General features: G+C 56.3%; 1 protein-coding gene across 1 annotated transcript; it reads left to right on the forward strand.

Annotated features, from left to right (window-relative positions):
• Positions 1-359: 359 nt before the first annotated feature.
• Positions 360-2,668, forward strand: KCNF1 (potassium voltage-gated channel modifier subfamily F member 1). The gene has a single exon (XM_070428373.1). It carries the CDS (start codon positions 920-922, stop codon positions 2,411-2,413), a length of 1,494 nt encoding a protein of 497 aa, XP_070284474.1. The 5' UTR covers positions 360-919; the 3' UTR covers positions 2,414-2,668.
• Positions 2,669-20,207: the final 17,539 nt, after the last annotated feature.

The following is a 20,207-nucleotide window of genomic DNA, read 5'->3' on the forward strand; positions in this document are numbered from 1 at the left end:
GCACGTCCTCACCGTGCAGGGTACGGGGGAGTGTGGGGAAGTGCTGCCCACCGCAGGGCAGCCTTAGCCAGGTAGAGGGCCAGGCAGGCCCGGCGGAACCTGGCGCAGGAGCGGCCTCCTAAGGGCTCTCTTGGGCACGTTTTTCCTGCAGAGCAACAGGCAACCGAGTTCTTGCTCCATGTGTCTTCCCTCAGGGAAACTTCCCGGCCTGAGCCGCCTGCCGCTGCACCGGGGGTCCTGGCCCGCGGGCCCGCGGCGCGGGGAGGGCGGGCCTGGCGCGGGGGCGCAGCTGTGCCGTCTGCGCAAGGGTTAAGCGGCTCGCAGGCAGCTGTCGCGCGTGCCTTGCAGAATTTCACCAGAAGAGGGTACAGTTTGAAAGGCTCTTGACGTCAGGCTGGAATTCCTATTGTGCCTGGACACGGCTTGGGCAGAGCAAGCCCAAGTTCGCTCTCCCAACACCTCGGCGGACGGGACTGCGCGGCCGGGGGCTCAGGGACACGGCCGGCTCGGGGGACACACGCCGGCGCCCGCGTGGCTCCGGGACCCGCTAGGCGCTGTCTGCGCGCCCCGGGGAAGGGGGACCCTGCCCGCCACCACCCAGGACACCCCACTTCTGCAGGAAGCCGAGCCTCAGGGGCGGATCGCGCCGCTCGGGGAGCCGAGGTGAGTGCCCGGGGCCGGGCCGGAGGCCGCGAGAGCCCCCCGCCCACGCGCCCCGGCGCCCGGATGCCCGCCCCGAGCCCCGCCGGGTGCATGCCTGCTCCGCGGCGCGTCCCCGCCGGCGGCTCCCCGCTGTGACCGCCCTTCCGAGCGGCTGGGCTTCCCTGAGAGCCGCGCACCGGTGGGACCAGCGGACTCCTGGGCGGCAGCGGCGGCGGCGGCGGCGGCGGCGGCGGCGGCGGGGCGCGGAGCCGAGAGAATGGACGAAACCGGGGAGCGGAGCCTCCCGGAGCCGGACAGCCAGGGCTCCCGGGTGGGCGACGACGTGGAGATCGTGGTGAACGTGGGGGGCGTCCGGCAGGTGCTGTACGGAGACCTGCTCAGCCGGTATCCCGAGACCCGGCTGGCGGAGCTGCTGACCTGCCTGGCCGGCGGCTACGACAGCATCTTCTCCCTGTGCGACGACTACGACCCCGGGAAGCGCGAGTTCTACTTCGACCGCGACCCGGACGCCTTCAAGTGCGTCCTCGAGGTGTACTATTTCGGGGAGGTGCACATGAAGAAGGGCATCTGCCCCATCTGCTTCAAGGGCGAGATGGACTTCTGGAAGGTGGACCTCAAGTTCCTGGACCAGTGCTGCCGCAGCCACCTGCGCGAGAAGCGCGAGGAGCTGGAGGAGATCGCGCGCCGCGTGCAGCTCATCCTGGACGACCTGGGCCTGGACGCGGCCGCGGGGCGCTGGCGCCGCTGCCAGCAGCGCGTCTGGAAGTTCCTGGAGAAGCCCGAGTCCTCGCGCCCCGCGCGCGCCGTGGCCGTGCTGTCCTTCCTGCTCATCCTCCTCTCGTCCATGGTCATGTGCATGGGCACCATCCCCGAGCTGCAGGTGCTGGACGCCGAGGGCAGCCGCGTGGAGCACCCGACGCTGGAGAGCGTGGAGACGGCGTGCATCGGCTGGTTCACGCTGGAGTACCTGCTGCGCCTCTTCGCCTCGCCCAACAAGCTGCACTTCGTCCTGTCCTTCATGAACATCGTGGACGTGCTGGCCATCCTGCCCTTCTACGTGAGCCTGACGCTCACGCACCTGGGCGCGCGCATGATGGAGCTGACCAAGGTGCAGCAGGCCGTGCAAGCGCTGCGCATCATGCGCGTGGCCCGCATCTTCAAGCTGGCGCGCCACTCCACCGGCCTGCAGACGCTCACCTACGCGCTCAAACGCAGCTTCAAGGAGCTGGGGCTGCTGCTCATGTACCTGGCCGTGGGCATCTTCGTCTTCTCGGCCCTGGGCTACACCATGGAGCAGAGCCACCCCGAGACGCTGTTCAAGAGCATCCCGCAGTCCTTCTGGTGGGCCATCATCACCATGACGACCGTGGGCTACGGCGACATCTACCCCAAGACCACGCTGGGCAAGCTGAACGCGGCCATCAGCTTCCTGTGCGGGGTGATCGCCATCGCCCTGCCCATCCACCCCATCATCAACAACTTCGTCCGGTACTACAACAAGCAGCGCGTCCTGGAGACGGCGGCCAAGCACGAGCTGGAGCTCATGGAGCTCAACTCCGGTGGCGCTGGCGGGGGCGAGGGCAAGGCCGTGGGCTCTCTCAGCGACCTGGACAACCTCCCACCACTGGAGCCCGCGGCCGGCAAGGAGGGGGCCTGGGGCAGCCGGCTCAAGATCTCCCACAGCGACACCGTCATCCCCCTCCTGACCCAGGAGAAGCACCACAGGACCCGGCTGCAGAGCTGCAAGTGACGTGGGCCGTCGGGGCGCAGGTGGGCGGATGCTGTGACTGCCCGTGCCCCCCCGCCCCTCCTAAGCTGAACTCTGAAGGCCCTCTGGGCACCTGCCATGAGGCTGGGTAAGATCCCGTGCGTTGCTGGCTGTCCGGGAGCCGGCGCTGGGGAGGGTGGCGGGGAGCCAAGGCAGGAGGGGTGATGGAGGCTGTTTCACGGGCGGCAGGGACCCTGGTCCCGATCTGTATCTTTCAATAAAGCCCTGCTCTGTGCACCCGCCCGTGTTGCAGGTTCTCTTACCGGCGGGGGATCCTCACCCCTGCCCGACCCCTGGATGGGATGGCTCAGGCATGCCCAGTGCCAGGTCCGTGCCAGGCCGGAGGTAGGTGTGCAGGCCAGGGGGGTATTTTTAGTTGGAAGCTAATTGCAGAAGGGCTCACACACAGGGCTCGGCGCCAAGGAGCCTTGCCACGTTCCAGGAGGCTCTGTGCCTGCGGCTCCTCTTTCCTTCTGAGGAGAAGCTCGCTCCCGGGCACGCCCAGGAGGGCGAGGGCCCCCGAGCTGGCACGCCCGGCAGCGTGGTTACCACGGATTCATCACCTGCGTAAGGCCCTTGTCACAGCTTCTTCCCATTCCTTCTAGCAACCCTGCTAGATAAGCATCCCCATTTTACAGATAAAGAAACTGAGGCCTAAGGTCACACAAAGGAGGGATTCAACTCCAGATCTGATGATCCCAAAGCCCAAGCATCGTCTCTCTCTTTTTTAAAAAAATGTTTTTTATTGATTTTAGAGAGGAAGGAAGGGAGAGGGCTAAAAATATTGATGTGAGAGTGTCGGGGAGGGGGGGGGGTGGTGGTGGTCCCCGATGCTGCTTCCTGTATGTCCCCTACTGGGGATTGAGCCCGAATCGAACCCATGACCTCCTGGTTCATGGGCCGATGCTCCACCACTGAGCCACACCGGCTGGGCCATGCACTCTCTCTGACACCAGGTGACCTGAGGACAGGCACATGCTTAGGCGCATGAGGGGAGAGTGGACCTACAGACCAGGACAGGCCTGAGCTTCCCTGGGATGGGCAAGTCTGCCCTCCAGCTCCTCCCTCCTTCTCCCACCAGCACCTCTGAGGGAGCAGGTGGACTACCTGAGCCTGCCCAGGTGGCCCCTGCCGGCCAGGGTGGGGAGCCCCAAGGAAATAGAGACAGACAGACCTGGGTTTGAAACCAGGAAGAGATATCTGAGATCCTTCTAGCTCAGTTTTCCCTCCTCTCCCTCTCCCACCACTCCTTAGCCGTGTGGTCTAAGGCCTGTGGATTCAGCTCCCTGACCTTCCTTCTGAGCACTTATAAAATGGGAATATTAGCAATAACCTCGGAGAATCAGGGTGCCTGGCACATAGTAACTGCTCAGTGAGTGGCGGCCATTGCTGGGCGGCACACGCGGCCCCCTCAGGTCTGGGCTGGGCTGGGCATGCAGAGGGGAAGTGGGGACGGGGCATTGTCACACTGTCCGTGGTCAAAGGCCGTCTTCTTGGCACAGAGTTGGTCCCAATCGGCCCCTTCCCTAGGCTTCCACCTCCAGGAGCCCCAGACCTCTGTCCTTCCTTCCCTGGCGGGCAGCTGGTGCAGAGGGAGGAGCCTGCGGGGGGGGGGGGGGGGGGGCGGGGGAGGGGGTCCCCGGTCTGTGTCTTCTCTGGGCCCTGGCTTTCCCATGTGCACGAAGAGGGAGGATTCTTGGGTTCCCACCCAGTCTGCCCTCCCAGGGTTTCAAAGCCTCGCTGTAGGGCTTGCTGTGTTGGGGACTCCAGGGGTGGGAGGGCGTCATGCTGGAGGGGGGCCTAGCAGGGGGGCCTTGGGAGAGTCAGGGCCACCCTTGTGGGGTGCAAGTCCCTGAGCCAATGTTGTGCACCGCCCCCCCCCCTCCCCCACACACACACGTTTTTCCAGGGAGATGCTGGGTCAGGGGACCGTGGAGGGCAGAGGAAGGAGTGGGGGAGGAGAGGGTCCGAGAAGAGGGGCCTGTTTTGTGGGCTCAGTGGGGCCTGCTGAGTGGGTGTGTTGCCTCTCTTTGTCCCCCTGCCCCAGAGCCCTAGGGAAGCCCGAGCCTGTGCCCCTGAGCCAGCCTGGCCTGTGGGATCTGAGCTGGGAGGGGAGGGGAGGGAAGAGGCGGGGGGCAGGGGCAGCTGGAGAGAGGCCAGGAGGCGCCTTCCCTGCTGTTAACGGGGTGGTGGTTGGGGGGGGGTCGGGGGTGGGGGGGCCGGGAGGTGTCTTTGCAGCCACAGAGCATCTCAGAGCTGTTTCCTCCGCTGGAAGGAGCCGAGCTGAGAGCGTGGAGGTTGCTGCGTGTCCTTCGTGCATGAGGGTCGCTCAGGGTCCAGGTCCCAGAGGGGCCCGGAGTGTCTTTAAGGAAAGAGGGGAGGGAAGCGCGTTCTTCGGACCAGACGCTCAGGCCGCGGAGTCAGGGCCCAGCCTGGCAGCTTCGGAGGCGTCTGGAGGTACCGCCTCCAGCGAGGAGGTGACACACCAGAACACGGGGAAACTGTGACCTGGGACTATTCCACACCCGCCCTGAGGACATGGGAGCGGCAGGCGGACCCAGCACCTGCCCGGGCGATGGTGGTGGGTGAGCACCCCGCTTTACAGGGGCCCCGCTCCTGGGGGAGGCGGGCACTGGCAGGCGGGCACGGGACTGGTTCCAGGCAGAGGCCCTGCCTCCCCCAGCCCTGGCTTCGAAGGGGCTGCTGGTCCTGCTAAGCCAGCCAGGCTCGGGCTCCCCGCCCCCCCCGCCCCCCCCCCCCCCCACACACACAGGAGGGTAATTCAGTGCCTCCCCAGCCCCTGACACCTCCCTGGGTGACGAGGGACGGTGCACCCAGAGCCCTCCCCCTTTCCGCCTCTCGCTCCCTCCTGCCACAGGCTGCGGCCCCCTCTGATGGACATGTCCTCCCTCCCCCGCTCCCTGAGCGTTTCTATGTCCTTCCGCCGGACCACCGCGCCTTTCCCGGGTCTCCTTGTCTGGGCCAGGTGCTGCTCACTGTACCGCGTGCCTCTCTTCTGACGCTCATCACGTTTGCAAGTTCACCTTTATTCATCGGATTTTCATTTCTATAAATCACTTCTATCTCTCCCACTAGACTCCTCGAGGACAAGGTCTGGGTTTCTGCTTACCCTGGAACTCCCAGATCACAGCACCGTGCCCAGCACCTAGCGTGTACTTGATAAGCATATGCTGAATAAAAGGACATGTTAGCTTACTTACATCAACGATTCTCCCAGCCTACCCACTCTGCCACGTGCTAAACACGTTACTTCTTCTCTAGCTCCCCTGACTGCTCTCCGCAACAGACACAAACTTCCGTTTCTCCGCACGGCAGCTCTGGCCAGCGTCTGACTTCACAGGGCACACACAGGGAGGTTAGGCGCTGCCCTCCCCCTTCCTGCCCACTCGCTGGCCCTCGGGCCTCGAGCCTCTGCATTGCCAGGCTTTGCCACATGGACACTCTGTTCTGCAACTATAATTGTTTCTGTGCTTTGACAGTTAGGAGGAGTCTAAACAAGTGTGAACCAATAACCAGTGTTTTAAATATCACGATTATATAACAGTTCTTCGCAGATGTAGGCAAGGAGAGGGACTCGATGCCACGGTGAAGGGGCGACCCGGACCGTGTTAAACGCCCTGTGCTGAGATGCCCTCCCGTCCTCAGCAGGGCTCTCCATGTCTCCACCAGGACTTGGGCTCTTCCTCCCGGAGGCGTTCTTTTCGGAGCCTTCTAACTGCCCGCGGGGTTTGCAACATTCGCTTTGAGGTCCAGGGCACACTTGTCCTCCGGGGATTTTTTTCACGTCGCACCCCTAGGTTTGGGGTCAAGTGTTTCAGTTTCTTGGCTACCGCCGTCCTCTTTCTTGGCGTCCGTTTTTGTTCTGCTGCGGGGATAGCCTTGGGTCTCCCTCTCAGGACAGATCGATGGAGGACTCACCGCCGGGTCGTGTGCCCGCCTGAACGTGTCCTCCCTTTGCCCTGGCGCCAGGCCGACAGCGGGCCGGGCGAGACTCTCCGTGCGACTTCGGCCCAAGTCGGTCTCCTGTTGGTTCTTTTGCGGGTCACTGGGCTTGTCACTCTGGATTTCTCTGTGCCTCTGGAATTCTGAAGCTCTTTCAGGACATAAGATGGCACCTAGAAAGTATGCAGCTTTTTAAGTGTTGCCCGTTCAACACTTGGTAGTGACTTGAATTTGGAGACTCCGGTCTTTCTTCAGCTCAGAGAAATGTACTGTTATCGGTTTCCTGCATTTCTCCTGCGTTTCCCTCCAAGGACTCTTCCTAGGAACTGAGGAGCAGCGCTACTCCGTGTCAGTGATCACTCGGCACTGTCTCCTCTCGCCTGCTGCCCTACTTTCCGAGGCTTTCTTGGCTTTTGTGCCTGTAGTAGGGTTCCGCTCTGCTCATTTTATTCATCTAATTGCCTCCATTTTTTTTTTTTTTTGAATTCTGACTAAATTTCCAGGAAATCTTTCTTTTCTGGTTGCTCCTGTTCGGTACCAGCTCGCAGCCCCATCCAACTCGGTTCCCCTGTGCAGAAGTTCCGGAAGCGACGCCAGCCTTGTTTGGAAGGACCCTGAGCTCGGAGGACTGCGGTGGGGAACTCTCTGTCTGAGACAGTGTCCGCATGGGAGAGGCAGGGCCTGGGGCCGGAGAGACCACTGCTCACACCCACCAGCCCGGGGCGGTGTGATCTTGACTCCCACAGCCTCCGGCCGCCTCCCTTGTAAATGGGAAAATTCCTCTGGCCTCGCAGACTTGCGTGGGGATGAGAGGGGGTGTGGACAGCTCCCGAGGGCCCTGGATTCGCACCTGATTGTGAATGAGGCTTCGTGAGTTCACCCAGCACAGGCCCTGCCCTCTTCCCACCCCTCTCACCGAGCGGAAAACTGCCTTTGTCATCCTCACCCAGAGCTGTCTGGCTCTGGGACTCCATACATACATGTATGCATTTTAGTCTTTTCTGGGCAGCTTCTCATGCATATTCAAATCCCAGAGTTCTGGGAATGATCCAGTGCTGGCTGCGCAGTGTAATTGATCTGAATATAGCCCCGCACCGAAGGCTGCCAACCCCCGCCCCCCGCTCCCCTTCCTCACTCCCCCACAACCAGTTTGGGCCAAAGATCAACACACCGGATACACCTGCGAGGACTAATGGAAACTAATTGTTGGCGCTGGAGGAGTCCTTTCCTCCCCCTGGGTTTGTTGTTGTTGTTTTTAAAAATATATGTTTACTGATTTCAGAGAGGGAGAGAGAGGGAGAGAGAGACAGAAACATCAATGATAAGAGAGAATCATTGATCGGCTGCTGGCACGAGCCCACAACCCGGGCATGTGCCCTGACTGGGAATCGAACCCAGGACCCTTCAGCCTGCAGGTCGACGCTCTATCCACTGAACCACACTAGGGCTCCCCTGGGGTTTTGTTTTCCTTTGAGTCTAGTGCCTGGGCCTCTGTTCACCCTCCTTTCTGTGGGTGACCTACAGTCAGGAGCAGAATATCGGGGAGGCCGAGCGTGTCCCTAAGCTCTGGACAGTGACTGCTCCTTCCTCTGAGCGCAGGACTCAGGTCACAAGCCACCTTGGATGGCCACCCCAGGCTGGCACTGCCTGGAGATGTCGACAGGGGGCGCTGAAGGTGATGGGGCAGGTAGGGAGCAGGCTTCCGGCCCCAGGCCTGCGCCTCAAGTCTTCCTGCCCTCCTCCCAGTGAGGGCTGGGGCGAACCGCCCACCTGCTCCGGGGCACCTGGGCCAGAGGCGATGCAGCGTGAGGGAGGCCCTGGTTACGTCAGCCGAGGCACATCCTGCCGACCAGGTTCCTGGGGGGGTGAGCCGGGCAAAGGCCCCCACCTCCAGGAGGGGGTGGCAGGCGGCAGTCATAGCGAGCTGCCCCTATGAAGCCCTTGCAGGTCCCCCCCCACCCCCCCCCAGTGGCCAGTCGAGGCTGGCTCTGCGGTATTATTAGGGTAAAGCCCTTTCTTTCATCAGGAGAGCTTTGGAGAGAGAAATATTCCCAAGCCTTTAAAAATATATATTCGTAAACCCTCCTTTATGATTTGCAATAGCAACTACAAGGAGTGTCTACCAGCCTGAGAATCAGGCCAGTGGAGCTGCCCCGGGGGAAGAGCTTTGTACCCATCTGCCCCGCGCGTGACATCAAAATCCCGTGGCGGCTGTAGCGATCGATCATTGATCATCTGGGACCAGCGACACGCGGCCCAGCCCACCACCGTCGGGTCTGTTCTAACTGCGAGGAGGAGCCGGGAGAGCGGGGTGTGGGAATAGACATGGTGGAAGCCGGTGGCCTGCAGGACCCCGAGCTGTAGCCTTCCAGACCCACGCGTGCGTCTCTTTTCTCCGCCTCTTGAGCTGTGGGAGGGGCACTGCCTGCCCTGGTCCGTCCGTCCGTCTGTCTGTCTGTCTGTCTGTCTCCAGGACGGGAAGGCTGTGATAGGTCCCTCAGCACGAGGACGCAGGGACACTGGAGAGGGCTCCCTCAGAAGGAACTCCCTGAGCTTTTAAAACTGTAAACTCGGTCTGTGCTCATTATATACAATCCTAGTAAAGCATAAAGCTACAGACGAAACGTGTAAGTCCAACCCCATGGAGACCACTAGCCATCGTCCACACCCCTCTGCGGGCGCATCCTGCTTACCCACGGGGCACCCGATCCTCTCCCCCTGCAAGCGAGAAGGGAGGTGGCTGTGTGCTGCCGTCTGCCCCGGAAGGGGCCTCTCCGTGGCCTGCAGGGGGCCTCTTCTCGCTGTGCTCACATGGTCTTTTCTCTGCATGTTTTAAATGGGTGAGGAGGGAGAGGAAGAGAAAAAGATAGAGAGAGGAGGGGGGAGAGAGATAGAGAGAGCGAGAGAGTGGTCTGGAGTCTCTCCTTCTAAGAGCACTAATCCCATCATGGGCCCCCTCTCACGACCTCAGCTAACTCTAATCACCTCCAAAGGCCTCGTCTCCAAACACCATCACACTGGGGGTTAGGGCCTCACATACGAATCTGGGGGGAAGCAGCATTCAGTCTAGAGCAGGAGGAAGCCCTCCTTGGGCACCTACTGTGCGCCCAGCACGGAGCTGGCTGCTTTTCACCCACTGGGTTATTTGTTCTCATCCCGCCCCCCCCCCCCCGCCCCCCGCCCCAAAAGGCATGGATTATTGTCCTCGCCTCACACATCAAGAAATTAAGGTTTGTGGCAGAACTGGGGTTTAAACCAAGAGAGCCCTTTTGCTACGAGGCAAAGGGTTCACGAGAAAGACAATTTAAAAATGGCCCCGAAGGGAGGGAAAGGCCTGGGAGAGGGGATGGAGGGCTGCTCTCAGGCCCTCACCCTCTCGCCCGCCTGAGCAGGCTCTCTGGGGAGGAGGGGACACAGGAGGCCGCTTTGCAGGTGCCAAGAGGCTCGCCCTGCCCCGGAGACACCCTGCACTGAGCCCCCGCCCCCTCGCTTCCCAGAACGGGGTTCTCACTGTGGCTTCTGACACCAAACCTCGAATTGGGCAGAACAAGTCCTTAACGATCATTTCACTCACGATTACACTGGCTGTTGAGCAAACCTTAATAGTAATTAGTTTGCCAAAGATAGCAGCCCCCCTGGAGAGCAGAAGAGATGGTAATTACCACAGCAGCCTTTCCGCGATTTCCTGCAAAAAATGAGCCCCGCTCCCCCACAGGGTCTCCCTGGGCCATTTCAGCCCGGAGCCTGAGGCCCAGGGCGCGGCTGCTCGCCAGCCAGGCGTGCCCACCTCTCATTCTCTTCGTCCCTTAAGTGGCGATCACAGTTTCGCCTTCACCACGGCCTTCACCTTGTGTCTGCCAAGCAACCTGGCGCGCTCACCAACCCCTGGGGGGGAGGGTATATCGGGGTGCCTCACGCATATGGGTGCTTCAGATGAACCTCGAGGGCCCTGCAAGCAGGAGAGGGGAGTGAGCATGCGGAGTCTGATCCAGGGCTGATCAGCAGGGACCCCGCCCCCGTGGGATCTTGTGTCAGGATGAACGTCACCCTGAAGGCCATAGCGGAACTAAAGCAGGAACGTGACAAGATCCGATTATCGGGTAAAAGGAAACCAAAATAGGGCGGCAGTAGCCCAGAAGGCTGCAGAGGAGAGGAAGGGGCCCAGGTGGGAGGCCGTGGCAGCGGCCGGGAGACCACGGAGGACAGACAGCCACCGGCCTCGCCACCCGCCCAGGCGCTCAGCAGGATGGCGCACGCTGGAGAGTAAGGGGAGCCCCAGCCATGGATGGGCCGCCCAGAGACTGCGGGTCATGGGAGGGCATCGCCTGCAGGTGACCCCAGAAAATATTTTTTTAAACATTTTTTCTGACTATAAAAGTATTTTGCATTTAGTAAAAACAAATAAGAAAAGTATCAGGAAGTAGAACCACATAGGCAACTGCTGTTTACACGCGGCTTTGACCCCATGCATAGATCTCTACATGACGTTCTTGCGTATATTTCACACAAACTCACAATGCGTAGCCAGAGTGCCCGTATGGATACAATGCGCTCACAGCTGCAGCCCTAGTCTAGACGTTGTTTTGAATTCCACGTCTGCCCTGGTGCTGGAAGCCAATTCCAGCATGTCATAATTGCAAGAGTTTCATCCAAAGGGTGATGGAGCCCTAGCCAGTTTGGCTCAGTGGAAACTGAAGGGTCCCAGGTTCGATTCTGGTCAAGGGCACATGCCCGGGTTGTGGGCTCAATCCCCAGTGGGGGACTTGCAGGAGGCAACCGATCCATGATTCTCTCTCATCATGGATGTTTCTCTCTCTCTCTCATCTTTCCTCTCTGAAATCAATAAAAATATATATATATATTTTTTTAAAAAAGGGTGATGGAACTTGGGTACTCAACAAGGGCTGAGTCACATAAGTTATCGCCTGTTGGGAACGGCTAAAGGCATTTCCCCAAACCTGGACTGGGAGCGATGCGGTGCTGAGGTAGTGGGGCCTGCGGGTCCGGGACGACAGTTTTCTGGGTTGAGGGTAGAGGCACAGGGCTGGCCTACAGACGCTAGGCAATAGGCTGGCTTCTCCTCCCTTCAAGCCCCATCTGAGTCAGCTCCCAACGAGGGCGTGGCTCCCATCAGGGTTTTGGGGGGCCAGGGAGGGGCCTGGGCTGCATAAACCAAAGCTGAGCTTCAAACAACGGAGCAGAAGGTACCTGACAGCCGTGGGCGGGAGGGAGACATCCAGGCCCAAGTGTGCCATTTTCATTTCAAACAAGTGGCGGGACACGATAAACCAAACAAACTCCCAGCAGAGCACTAAGTAAATTCCAGTCGCATTCAACACTAAGTATAAAAAGCCTATAAAATATCAGGAAAAAACACTGTTTAGCATCTATGTGTCCTCGCGGTTACAAGAGACTCTTAAAATAGGATGCTGAAGGTGGAAGCCATCAGAGATAAAACGGATAGGTTTGATCATGAAGAGAGAAGAGCTCTACCTGCTAAACCAGCCAGAAAGCAAGCAAAGGCGGCGACAGCCTGGGAAACATCTATAACCTGTCAGGCTAATGAGAGATTCAACAACTGTGATATATACGGAGCTGTGAAAAATCAATAGGAAAGACAGAAATACTCCGGTAAAAAATGACAAAAAGACATGGAAACATATCACACAAGAAGGAAATACAATTAGCTGATATATGGACAAATGTTCACCTGCATGTCAATCAAATACACGCGAAAGGAAGTCTTGTTTTGCCCTGGTCTTCAGTTGGCAGTCATTGGTGAGCCCAGGTGCAGATACACTGGCATTCTCATGCACTGCTCTTGGGCATATAAACAAATATTCATGGAGGCATTTTGGTGATGTATTTTTTACAAATCTTAATTTTTGCATACCCTTTGATCCCAGTAATTCCATCTCCAGGAATTATTCCAAGGAAATAATCATGAATATATGTGAAGACTTAGCTGCAAAGACATTCATAACAGCCTTATTCACCAAAGCAGAAAATGTTGACAAAACAGAGGATTGATTCAGTCCTGGCTGGTGTGGCTCAGTTGGTTGAGCATCATCTCATGCAGAAGGTCGCCGGTTTGATTCCGGGTCAGTGCACATTCCTGGGTTGCCAGCTTGATTCCCAGTGGGGGGCGTGCAGGAGGCAGCCGATTGATGTTTCTCTCTCTCCCTTTCCCTTTCTCTCTAAAGTCAATAAAAACATATTTTTTTTAAAAAGGGAAAAAACAGAGTGGAATACCAATGGGCTGCCTCCTGCACACCCCCTACCACATACCCTGACCCGGAATGGAACCGGCAACCACAGGCCAGGGTAGCATTTCATTCCTTTTTGCAGCCGAATAATATTCCATTGTGTCGATGGACCACATTTTGTTAGTCCATGCATCTGCTCGTGTACTTTTGGGTGGTTTTTACTTTGGGGCTGTTATGAAGAATACTGCTGTGAAGATTTGTGTACACGTTTTTGTTGAACATACGTTTTCATTTCTCTGAGGAACTTACCTGGAGTGGAACTGCTGAGTCACGTGATAACTCTATGCCTAACTCTTTGAGGAACGTCCAGGCTATTGTGCTAGCAGCTGCACGGTTTTACATTCCCACCAGCAGGGAAGGAGGGTTCCAATTTCTCCGCATCCTCGTCAACACGTATAGCATGTCCCAAAATTCACGCAAGAAGTAACTTTGATAGAAAACACAGGTTTATAATTAAAAATTGTAAATTTTTTATTGATTCATAAAGCATACAGCATAGGGTTATGTATGGAATAGCACATCGGGTAAATGGCCTCCACAGCTTTGCTGGCACAGACGCAAAGCCGTGGTCTTCATTGGTCTTCATTGTCCCTGCTCCTGGGCCATCATTGGTACTTGGTCATGCTAATCAAATTGAAGGGATTGAAATCAAAGGGCAACAGATATTAGAATCTGATTCAATAGACCAAGTAAAATTAGGCTTTTATTTTTGTTGTTAATGCTCACCCAAAATTCAAATCTTGCGTGAATTTTGGGACGCCCTGTATTTCCTGTTGTTTTGATTGTGGCCATCCTAGTGGGAGTGAAGTGCTATCTCGCCGTGGCTTCCATTTGCGTTCCCGGTGACTACCGGTGCTGAGCATCTTGCCATGTGCTTATTGGCTATTTACGTGTCTTCTTTGGAGACCGTCTCTCAGGTCCTCTGCCCGTGTGCTCATTGGCTGCTTGTCTTCTGTGGTTTAATTGTCCCCTTGGTTTTGGATCTCCGTGAGGTTCCATCTTCCTATCCGCCTCCCCCAGATCCTCATAACAGCCCACCCCTTGCCCCAGCCAGCACGAGCAAGTCTTTCCTCTATAAGGAAAAGAACACAGCCCAAACGGCGGCTCAGTGGTTGAGCATCAACCTATGAACCAGGAGGTTAAGGTTCAATTCCCCGTCAGGGCACATGCCCGGGTTGCAGGCTCGATCCCAGCGGGTGTGTGTGTGTGTGTGTGTGTGTGTGTGTGTGTGTGCAGGAGGCAGCCAATCAATGATTCTCTCTCATCATTGATGTTTCTACCCCTCTCTCCCTCTCCCTTCCTCTCTGAAATCAATAAAAAAATATATTTTAAAAAATATAATTAAAAAATAGAGGAAAGAACACAGATAGTAAACTTTTTACCATTTCCTCCTCCTATTCTTATAATCCCTCCCAAGGAGCCAGCCTCTCCTTGGGCTTTTCTCTTAGGCATCACCACCCCCATCCAGAGACTGCCTTTGGGCCGCATTGTCCTGGCTCACTTGATATTTGGGGCTATTTTTAAATGTATCTGTTAAACCTGAGACAATTAGCATAATTCTGCGACTTCCTCCCTACTTGAGAGAAAGCCGTTTGCCTCCCTCAGCCGTGGATTCATTAAGAAGCTCATCAGCGAGGGCCGTCCCGGGGGCCCTTTCCATCTGCACGGAGTCACCGGATGCTGAGCAGCAACTCCCTCACCTGGGAAGCCGACACAGGGAACCTGCGCTTTGCAAATGGCCAGCGTTTGCCGAAAGGAGTGCAGCACCCGGATGGGGGTCCAGGTAACATCCTCCTCCCGCCAGCACGGAGGACTTGGGGTTGCTCCTGACGGTCTCCGGGGGAAGGTGCTGGACGCCGCAGGCCCCTGCTGCTCTTCAGTGAGAACCATCTGACCTGGAATAGATGCTCAGCGGGGGTGGGCCGGCACAGAGCGGCCTCAGAACAGGGTGGAGCGTGGACGGTGGAGTTTTTGGAGGCCGAGGTTGTGAGGGTGGGGGCAGGGCAGCCTTCCCCGCTTGTCTCTGAAGTCACCCCCCACGGGCTGGCTCCGGTTCACAGCTGCGTGGGACCAGCTCTTGGAATAGATTCCCAGCTGGTCCTGTTCTAGATTGAAGTCCATTTAAATCAAGTTAAAATATCAAGAAGGATCCGCCTGCAGCATCACATGCCTCCTCCCAGCCCCTGGGATGAGAAGTGTGAAGCAAGAGGCGAGACTGAGAAAAGGCTGGGTGTTTAGAGACCGCCCCCCCACCACCCGACTCAGGGATTGTGCCCCCGTCCGCCCTTGGAGGCACCCCTTCCCCCGGCCCCGGCCCAGGGGACCTGGGTTTGCTTCCTCCATGTCCCTTGCCGGTTCCTTTCAAGCAGTTAGAGCAAGGTTTTTAATTACCTGGCTTCTTTTTTTAAAATATATATTTTTATTGATTTCAGAGAGGAAGGGAGAGGGAGAGAGAGAGAGAAACATCAATGATGAGAGAGAATCATTGATTCGCTGCCTCCTGCACACTCCACACCAGGGATGGAGCCTGAACCCAGGCCTGTGCCCTGACCAAGAATCGAACTGTGACCTCCTGGTTCCTAGGTCCACGCTCAGTCACTGAGCCACGCCGGCCGGCCCACCTGGCTCCTTCAATCGGTCTCTGCAGTGAGAGCGGCACCGGGAAGCCCTCTCCTGCTTGTCGTTGATGGAAACCCAACCGGAAGGAGCGCAGGGGAAAGTCAGGTTGTTGTGAGACTCGCGGTCGGGGAGGGGCAGGCAGGCGCCCGCACCTTCTCTCTCCACTCTGACTCTCCTGAGCCTCCTTTCCTCCTGACGGAGCAGCGACCGACTCCCTCCTGCAGGGGAACCACATCCTGCGGTTCTGCTGGGGGCTGTCCAAGGCTCAGCACTCTGAAAGAGTAAAATTGTGACTCTCATAGAAATATGCGATGGATCAAGTGAAAGAATTTATTTAGCCAATTAATTACTGTGAGCTCCAAGTTTAAAGGCGAATCCAAAGAACTCAGGGATGCTGGGATGGGTTGCTGAGGGGCCAGCCTGACGCTGCCACAGGGGGTGCTGGTCAGCTGCACGGACACGACAGGGTGACTTGCATTTCCACGGAGAGAGGTAATTTGCATTGTGATCAAGTCTCCAGTTTACTAGCAATTTCTAAAGCCTTCCCACCACTGACTGGATACGGCCGTCCATCTGCTCAATACACACTCACCTGGACAGTACAAGCCAGGCTCTGGGTCTGTCGCTGAGTGCTCACCTGCAACCTGCTCACCTGAACACCTGCTCACCTACACACCTGCACACCTGCTCACCTGCTCACCTGCACACCTGTTCACCTGCTCACCTGCACACCTGCACACCTGCTCACCTGCAGACCTGCACACCTGCTCACCTGCACACCTGCACACCTGCACACATGCTCACCTGCACACCTGCACACCTGCTCACCTGCTCACCTGCTCACCTGCTCACCTGTTCACCTGCACACCTGCTCACCTGCACACCTGTTCACCTGCACACCTGCTCACCTGCACACCTGTTCACCTGCTCACCTGCACACCTGTTCACCTGCACACCTGCTCACCTGCACACCTGCACACCTGCTCACCTGCACAACTGTACACCTGCACAACTGCACACCTGCTCACCTGCACACCTGTTCACCTGCTCACCTGCACATATGCTCACCTGCACACTTACACACCTGCACACCTGCACACGTGTTCACCTGCACACCTGTATATATGCTCACCTGCACACTTACACACCTGCTCACCTACACACCTGCACACCTGCACACCTGCACACGTGTTCACCTGCACACCTGTATATATGCTCACCTGCACACTTACACACCTGCTCACCTGCACACCTGTTCACTTACACACCTGTTCACCTGCACACCTATACACCTGCTCACCTGCACACCTGCTCACCTGCACACCTGTTCACCTGAACAATGGCCCTGCCTCGCTAAGCTTTCCTTCTGGTGGAGAAGATGGACAGCGCACAGGTACACACACACATAATATCCTTATTTCTCGTAGGCAGTTCTAAGAGGAAAAGACGTCAGGTCACTGGACCCAAGGTGATGGGGCAGGGCAGGGTGAGACCTCGAACATGAGGGGGAGCCAGCCCCACAGAGACCATGGCCTCCCTCAGATTCTAGGAGTCGGGTCCCTGAGGCCGCGGGGACGTGTTTGGTGAGTGGACGGGCACTCTGAAAGGCATTAGAAAGACACAGCCTGAGCCCCTCACCTCCGAGGGGGACCTCAGAAATGAGCCGCTGTCAGTGCCTCCAAATGAGCACGTAATTTGATACAAGTGCTCCTCCCTGGACAGTCAGCTACCCGCTGTTCCTCACTCACACGCAGAGGCTCCACGCTGATTCAGGGGCGTCACCCCTGACCCCACGTTCTAATCAGCGCCTTCTCCTGCAGACGGGAGGGGGCGTCAGCGACTGCCCGCTGTGCTCTGTGCTGGGCTGGGCGGGAGGGAGGACCGTAGGCCCGCCATCGAGCAGAAACACAAGCATGAAGGACCCAGGACTCCCGGGCAATGAACCACACGGGCGCTCAGGGCTGGGGACTCCGGGGGCTGCCCTGGCTCCCCCTCACCTCCAGGGGAAGCCCCCAGGCTCCCAGACACTGGTCACCCTGTTTGTGAACTGGCTCTGAGCCCCCAGGTGCATGCTGGGAAGGGCTCCCCTGAAATCAGCAGGAGCTTCGCCGGCTCTCCACTCAGCTCAGCCATCAGGAGGGGCTGAGGCACAAGGACGCGGAGTTCATGGCTCAGAATTCAGACGCAGCCCCCTTCTACCACAGCAGGGCTGCATGGCTCCGTGTGCACCCAGGTCTAGCCTGTGTCCATTGTTTTGCAATGTCCTGTTAAGCTAGATCGTGCACTCTCAGACTTGGAAGCACAAGTAGAACATGAATGACACCACAAGAGCTCTCAGAGCTACAGGCTGGGGTGTGGGTGCTGTGAGCGGCCGTGTGATTCACACAGTGGCGGGTGGAGGGACGTCCTGTAATTGATGGATCAATGACTAAAGGTTTACGCCCAGTATTTAAACGCATGTGGGTAGCCATCGGGTTCTTAGGCAACCACAGAAGAACTAGACTTTTTAAAAAACTCCCAGGAGAAGCCGGAGAAAGAGGAGGAGGGTAGGGAAGTCATCTAAAGTTTTCAGCCTTCATGGATGGGAGTCAGTGTAAATTGTTTCAAATTAATAAAACAAAGGAGAGGCCTGAACATATTATTAAGATAGAACAAAACCAGACATTTTTTAAACCCTTGCAAAGTTACGATTATGCACTGCTTGACACTGTATTTCCATGTACATTTTTTGCTTTTTAACATAATAGGTATTTTATCATCTATCTCTGGCTATAGACCCAGAGAGAGCCCTGGGAAGTTTGGCTCAGTGGATAGAGCATCGGTCGGTGGACTGTAGGGTCCCAGGTTCAATTCCAGTCTGGGGCACATGCCTGGGTTGCAGGCTTGGCCCCAAAGGGGGGGTGGGGGGGCGTGCAAGAGGCAGCCGATCAATGATTCTCTCTCATCATTGATGTTTCTATCTCTCCCTTTCCCTTCCTCTCTTCTATATATACTAGAGGCCCGATGCACGAAATTCGTGCAAGAGTAGGCCTTCCTTCCCCCAGCTGCCGGCACCGGCTTCCCTCACAGCCCCAGCTTCGTCCAGAAGGTCATTCGGCTGTCCGGTCTAATTAGCATATTACACTTTTATTATTATAGATAAAAGACATAGAAGAGAAAAAGTCCAGTTTTCCCAGAGCAGAGAGGAACCAAGCCTTTAGAGCAGTGGCTCTCAACCTTTCTAACGCCGCGACCCTTTAATACAGTTCCTCATGTTGTGGTGACCCCCAACCATAAAATTATTTTCGTTGCTACTTCGTAACTATAATTTTGCTACTGTTATGAATTGTAATGTAAATATCTGATATGCAGGATGTATTTTCATTGTTTGCGACCCACAGGTTGAGAACCGCTGCTTTAGAGAATGAGAGATGTTATTAACTGCTAGTTAACATTAATAATAGTACATACCTCCTAAAATCGTGGGAATTAAAGATCTCATGGAGAGCATAAAGCACAGCATCTGACAGAGCAAGTGCCAAATAAATGTGCATTGTTGACTCTATTGTTATAATTATACTGTGAATGCAAACAATATATCGGTTAGAGTAGAAAGGGGCCTTCAGCTGTGAAGTCATATTGAAGTAATAAATTCATATATATTTATGTATTAGCTCCAGAAACAAGCTGGTCCAACACCAGTGGAAACTGCGAGGCCATTACAATTATTTTGGGAGAGGCTGTCTCGCTGCGATGGAAGGACGTAAAGGAAAGTACTGTTTCAACATGGGATCGCCATATGACGCCAGCTTTGTTACTGGCTGCGCATATACTGCCTGAGTGCTACTAAATAGTTATTGAGAGAATGGACGGCCTAATAGCTATGCCTATGTACACATCCCCCCCCCACCCCCAAATATTAATACTGTTTATCACCAGGTAGAGGGATTGAAGCAGTTTTTATCTTCTTCCTTTTTTAATTTGCATTGTCTAGGTAATCCACAACAATTTTTATTACCTTTGTAGTACAAAGCAAACAAACCAGAGAAGGGAACAATAGGAAGCTATTTAAAGCTGGTGTGGCTCAGTGGTTGAGCGTCAACGTATGAACCAGGAGGTCAAACAGTTCAATCCCAGTCAGGGCACATGTCCAGGTTGTGGGCTCCATCCCTAGTGATTTTATCTATATATAAAAAAGCCAAGTGACTGGAACGCCAGAATGCGCACTGCGGCCCCAATCGCCCGCCCCCTCACCCCCATTGGTGGCGGGGCTGGCCGGCCAACCTCCCATGTCCCCTCCCCCAGCCCGGCTGGGGCAGACTGGCTGGATCCCGCCCGTGCATGAATTCGTGCACCAGGCCTCTAGTAAATCAATAAAAATATATGTATTTTTAAAAGCTGTCAGAAACTCTAAAAAATTGTTTAAGTTATGACTCCATTTGAAGGCCAAGAATATTTGGGCAGAAAGTGTGGGATTATCAGAGGAAGGTGGCTCCGTGCGAAGTGACCTCTAGGACAGTGGTTGGGGCCAGTGACAAGTCCAGGGATGGATTGGTGCCTGGGAGGAGCTAACCAAGCTCCGGAGGGTTGGCTCCAAACCTAAAACTGATGGTGAAGCCACAGGCCCCGGCGGGAGGGGCCCCGGGTGGCCCTTCCCTCCACCTGGGGGCCCAGAGCCGGGCAGCCGGGCAGTCTACGTGGGGGCCTAATTAGCCACGCGGGCAAAGCTGATCCTCACCCAAGGGAGAGGGAAACACTTTAAAATATTCAATGTTGTCTAAAGATTCCCTCCCACAATTCTCCAAGAAGCTTTAAGTTATTCCATGATTTTTCAAAGATATATCTGTATTGATTTCAGAGAGGAAGCGAGAGGGAGAGAGAGAGAGAGAATCATCAATGATGAAAATCGTTGATCAGCTGCCTCCTGCACGCCCCCCCTGGGGATCAAG

Source organism: Myotis yumanensis, unplaced genomic scaffold, assembly GCF_028538775.1.
Source record: "Myotis yumanensis isolate MYYU_CA2020_CCGP unplaced genomic scaffold, mMyoYum1.0.hap1 SCAF_11, whole genome shotgun sequence".
NCBI classification, from domain to species: domain Eukaryota; kingdom Metazoa; phylum Chordata; class Mammalia; order Chiroptera; family Vespertilionidae; genus Myotis; species Myotis yumanensis.

Bases quoted from the DNA above. Each gene is read 5' to 3' on its own strand.
- KCNF1 (XM_070428373.1), top strand. From the start codon at position 920: ATGGACGAAACCGGGGAGCGGAGCCTCCCGGAGCCGGACAGCCAGGGC.